Genomic DNA, 5,000 nt, shown 5'->3' on the forward strand with positions numbered 1-5,000 from the left:
GTGACTACACACACACACACACACACACACAGACCGTGAGTACACACACACACACACAGACCGTGACTAAACACACACACACACACACACACAGACCGTGAGTACACACACACACACAGACCGTGAGTACACACACACACACACACACACACAGACTGTGACTACACACACACAGACCGTGAGTACACACACACACACACACACACACACACCGTGACTACACACACACACACACACACAGACCGTGAGTACACACACACACAGACCGTGAGTACACACACACACACACACACACAGACCGTGAGTACACACACACACACACACACACACACACACACACACACACACACACACACACACACACACACACACACACACACACACACAGACCGTGAGTACACACACACACACACACACACACACACACACACAGACCGTGAGTACACACACACACACAGACCGTGAGTACACACACACACACAGACCGTGAGTACACACACACACACACACACAGACCGTGACTACACACACACACACACAGACCGTGAGTACACACACACACACACACACACACACACACACACACACACACACACACACACACACACACAGACCGTGAGTACACACACACACAGACCGTGAGTACACACACACATACCGTGAGTATGCACACACACACAGGCCGTGAGTACACACACACACAGGCCGTGAGTACACACACACACAGACCGTGAGTACACACACACACACATACCGTGAGTATGCACACACACACAGGCCGTGAGTACACACACACACAGGCCGTGAGTACACACACACAGACAGACATGTAAATGGTTATGGTGAGGCTTAAGGTTAGAGGGGAAGGGGGAAACCTAGTCAGTTGTACAACTGAATGTATTCAAATCTGTCTTCCGCATTTAACCCAACCCCTCTGAATCAGAGAGGTGCGGAGGGCTGGTTAAGGTAAGGGTAGTGGGTTAAGGTTAGGTTTAGGGTAGGGACGTCCCAACAATCCCGGATAGCACTGACCTATGGGGCGATTGTAGTAAGTAGAGATTGTCTAGATCAAACCAACCTGATTCTAGCCTGGGTATCAGTCTGTTTTGTGCTAACGTTCCATGGCTCGCCTAGCATGCCCTGCCAAACATTGGCACACGACACGGACTACAAGTAGTGGAATGTTAGCACGAAACAGGTCTGTGGATTTTAGGCTAACTTGGATGTCCAAATGGAGAGTAAAGCAGGACAGAGTGGAGCCATGGAGAGGAAGGGAAAGGAGTGTATGAGTCTGTAGAATGAGACACACCCTTCGTCTCAGAGGAGTAATCAGGATTATCATCATTATTTGAATGTAAAGGTTACAGGGCTCGGGGACTTGCTCTGGTATATGTTTTGGGAGAGTTAACTGTCATTTGCTAGTCTGTAAACCAACCTACTGGCATGCTAGTCTCTCCCCCTCCCTCTCTCTCTCTCTCTCTCCCCCTCCCTCTCTCTCCCCCCTCCCTCTCTCTCCCCTCCCTCTCTCTCTCTCTCTCTCTCTCCCCCTACCTCTCTCTCAACCCCCCTCCCTCTCTCTCCCCCTCCCTTTCTCTCTCTCTCCCCCTCCCTCTCTCTCCCCCTCCCTCTCTCTCTCTCCCCCTTCCCTCTCTCTCCCCCCCCTCCCTCTTTCTTCCCCTCCCTCTCTCTCTCTCTCTCTCTCTCTCCCCCTCCCTCTCTCTCAACCCCCCTCCCTCTCTCTCCCTCTCTCTCTCTCAACCCCCCCTCCCTCTCTCTCCCTCTCGCCCTACCCCCCCTCTCTCGCTCAACCCCCCCTCCTTTACCCCCCTCACCCCCACCCTCTTTCTTTCTCTGTCAGTCTTGTTCCTTGAATTACAGATAATGAGCTCCTTCTCTCTCACTCTCTCTCTCTCTCTCTCTCTCTATTGTCTCTCTCTCTATTATCTCTCTCTCTCTCTCTCTGAAGCAATCTTCTCTTCTCTCTGAGTGGTCGTATCCCCATGGTGGAACACTGTGTCTCTCCCAGGTGATGGTTCAGAGTGGTCGTATCCCCATGGTGTAACAGTGTGTGTAACAGTGTGTCTCTCCCAGGTGATGGTCCAGAGTGGTCGTATCCCCATGGTCTATCTGGAGTGTGTGTCTTGTAAGGCCCGGTCCATCTTCGAGGTCAGTCAGAACTCCTATGTCTACCTGGCTGGAACCTGCACCAACTGTCACCACTTCCACCGCGGGGTAAGACTTGAAAGTGTGTGTGTGTCAACTCTGGCCCTATGCCTTTGTATTACTTAGCCACTCTGAGTCTATTAGTGTTCCCCTGTCTCAGTAAGATGAGGTCATTGTTCCCCTGTCTCAGTAAGATGAGGTCATTGTTCCCCTGTCTCAGTAAGATGAGGTCAGTGTTCCCCTGTCTCAGTAAGATGAGGTCAGTATTCCCCTGTCTCAGTAAGATGAGGTCAGTGTTCCCCTGTCTCAGTAAGATGAGGTCAGTGTTCCCCTGTCTCAGTAAGATGAGGTCAGTGTTCCCCTGTCTAAGAAGATTAGGTCAGTGGCCCCTGTCTCAGTAAGATGAGGTCAGTGTCCCCCTGTCTCAGTAAGATGAGGTCAGTGAGATGAGGTCAGTGTTCCCCTGTCTCAGTAAGATGAGGTCAGTGTCCCCCTGTCTCAGTAAGATGAGGTCAGTGTCCCGCTGTCTCAGTAAGATGAGGTCAGTGTTCCCCTGTCTCAGTAAGATGAGGTCAGTGTCCCCCCGTCTCAGTAAGATGAGGTCAGTGTCCCCCCGTCTCAGTAAGATGAGGTCAGTGTTCCCCCGTCTCAGTAAGATGAGGTCAGTGTTCCCCCGTCTCAGTAAGATGAGGTCAGTGTTCCCCCGTCTCAATAAGATGAGGTCAGAGTTCCCCCGTCTCAGTAAGATGAGGTCAGTGTTCCCCCGTCTCAGTAAGATGAGGTCAGTGTTCCCCTGTCTCGGTAAGATGAGGTCATTGTTCCCCTGTCTCAGTAAGATGAGGTCAGTGTCCCCCCGTCTCAGTAAGATGAGGTCAGTGTCCCCTTGTCTCAGTAAGATGAGGTCAGTGTCCCCCTGTCTCAGTAAGATGAGGTCAGTGTTCCCCTGTCTCAGTAAGATGAGGTCAGTGATCCCCTGTCTCAGTAAAATGAGGTCAGTGATCCCCTGTCTCAGTAAAATGAGGTCACTGTCCCCCTGTCTCAGTAAGATGAGGTCAGTGTCCCCCTGTCTCAGTAAGATGAGGTCAGTGTCCCCCTGTCTCAGTAAAATGAGGTCAGTGTCCCCCTGTCTCAGTAAGATGAGGTCAGTGTCCCCCTGTCTCAGTAAAATGAGGTCAGTGTCCCCCTGTCTCAGTAAGATGAGGTCAGTGTCCCCCCGTCTCAGTAAGATGAGGTCAGTGTCCCCTTGTCTCAGTAAGATGAGGTCAGTGTCCCCCTGTCTCAGTAAGATGAGGTCAGTGTCCCCCTGTCTCAGTAAAATGAGGTCAGTGTCCCCCTGTCTCAGTAAGATGAGGTCAGTGTCCCCCTGTCTCAGTAAGATGAGATCAGTGTTCCCCTGTCTCAGTAAGATGAGGTCAGTGTTCCCCTGTCTCAGTAAGATGAGGTCAGTGTCCCCCTGTCTCAGTAAGATGAGGTCAGTGTCCCCCTGTCTCAGTAAGATGAGGTCAGTGTCCCCCCGTCTCAGTAAGATGAGGTCAGTGTCCCCTTGTCTCAGTAAGATGAGGTCAGTGTCCCCCTGTCTCAGTAAGATGAGGTCAGTGTCCCCCTGTCTCAGTAAAATGAGGTCAGTGTCCCCCTGTCTCAGTAAGATGAGGTCAGTGTCCCCCTGTCTCAGTAAGATGAGATCAGTGTTCCCCTGTCTCAGTAAGATGAGGTCAGTGTTCCCCTGTCTCAGTAAGATGAGGTCAGTGTCCCCCTGTCTCAGTAAGATGAGGTCAGTGTCCCCCTGTCTCAGTAAGATGAGGTCAGTGTTCCCCTGTCTCAGTAAGATGAGGTCAGTGTTCCCCTGCCATAGCTCTACATTTCCACATCCTCTAATTTTTATCCCCTCTCTCTCTCTCTCTCTCTCCCCCATTTTCTCTCTCTCTCTCTCTCTTTCTCTCACTCTCTCTCTCTCTCTCACTCTGTCTCTGTCTTCCCCAGTCTCTCTGTCTTCCCCAGTTTCTCTCTTTCTCTCTTCCCCAGTCTCTCTCTGGGTTATGGTATCGGTAGAGAATGAGAGAATGGGAGTTAAAGATCACTTCCCAAATGGCATCCTATTCCCTATGTAGTGCACTACTTTAGACCAGAGCCCTATGGTAAAGTAGTGCACTACTTTAGACCAGAGCCCTATGGTAAAGTAGTGCACTACTTTAGACCAGAGCCCTATGGTAAAGTAGTGCCCTGGTCAAAAGTAGTGTACTACATAGGGAATAGGATGCCATTTGGGATGCGTCTGAAATTGAAGGTGGTGAGTGGTTAGATTGAGTTAAACCTCAGACACACACACACATCTTACACACATCAGCCGCTGCCTCTCTAGCCCTTTACAACTGGGATTTGAAGTCCATTAGCTGCTATTAGACTGGCTGACATTAGAACCATTTAAACGTTGAAACGGTAACTACTGACCCCTGGAACTCTATCTGGCATCTGCTCTGTCCTGTTTAAAGGGGCAATCTGCGGTTCAATAAAAAACAACACCCCCGCCACTATTTTAGTAAAGAGCTGAGGGACGAGGCCGGAGAAATGTAACCACTCTCAAATTCATAGACAGAACTATGGACGACTGGCCATCCATGATATTATAGTGGAACCATGTTTTAAGGCTTTACAGTGTTTGTTTAAAATTACATTTACTAACATTGGAGTCAAAAAAAGCTTATATTTTGGGTTCTGGTGGGGTACGTCAGTTGGTGTCACGACTTCCGCCGAAGTCGGCCCTTCTCCTTGTTCGGGTGGTGTTCGGCGGTCGACGTCACCGGCTTTCTAGTCACCATCGATCCATTTTTCAGTTTCGT

The 5,000-nt window shown here is 50.4% G+C and overlaps 1 protein-coding gene across 1 annotated transcript in view; it reads left to right on the top strand.

Annotated features, from left to right (window-relative positions):
- Window positions 1-5,000, top strand: part of LOC120018245 (polycystin-1-like) — a 70,376-nt gene that overhangs the window by 8,673 nt on the left and 56,703 nt on the right. Inside the window, exon 8 of the mRNA XM_038961338.1 lies at window positions 2,092-2,232. Within this exon, the coding sequence (XP_038817266.1) occupies window positions 2,092-2,232 (141 nt within the window). The remainder of the gene's footprint in view (window positions 1-2,091; window positions 2,233-5,000) is intronic.

The sequence above is a fragment of the Salvelinus namaycush genome, chromosome 2 (genome assembly GCF_016432855.1).
Source record: "Salvelinus namaycush isolate Seneca chromosome 2, SaNama_1.0, whole genome shotgun sequence".
Classification (NCBI taxonomy): Eukaryota; Metazoa; Chordata; class Actinopteri; order Salmoniformes; family Salmonidae; genus Salvelinus; species Salvelinus namaycush.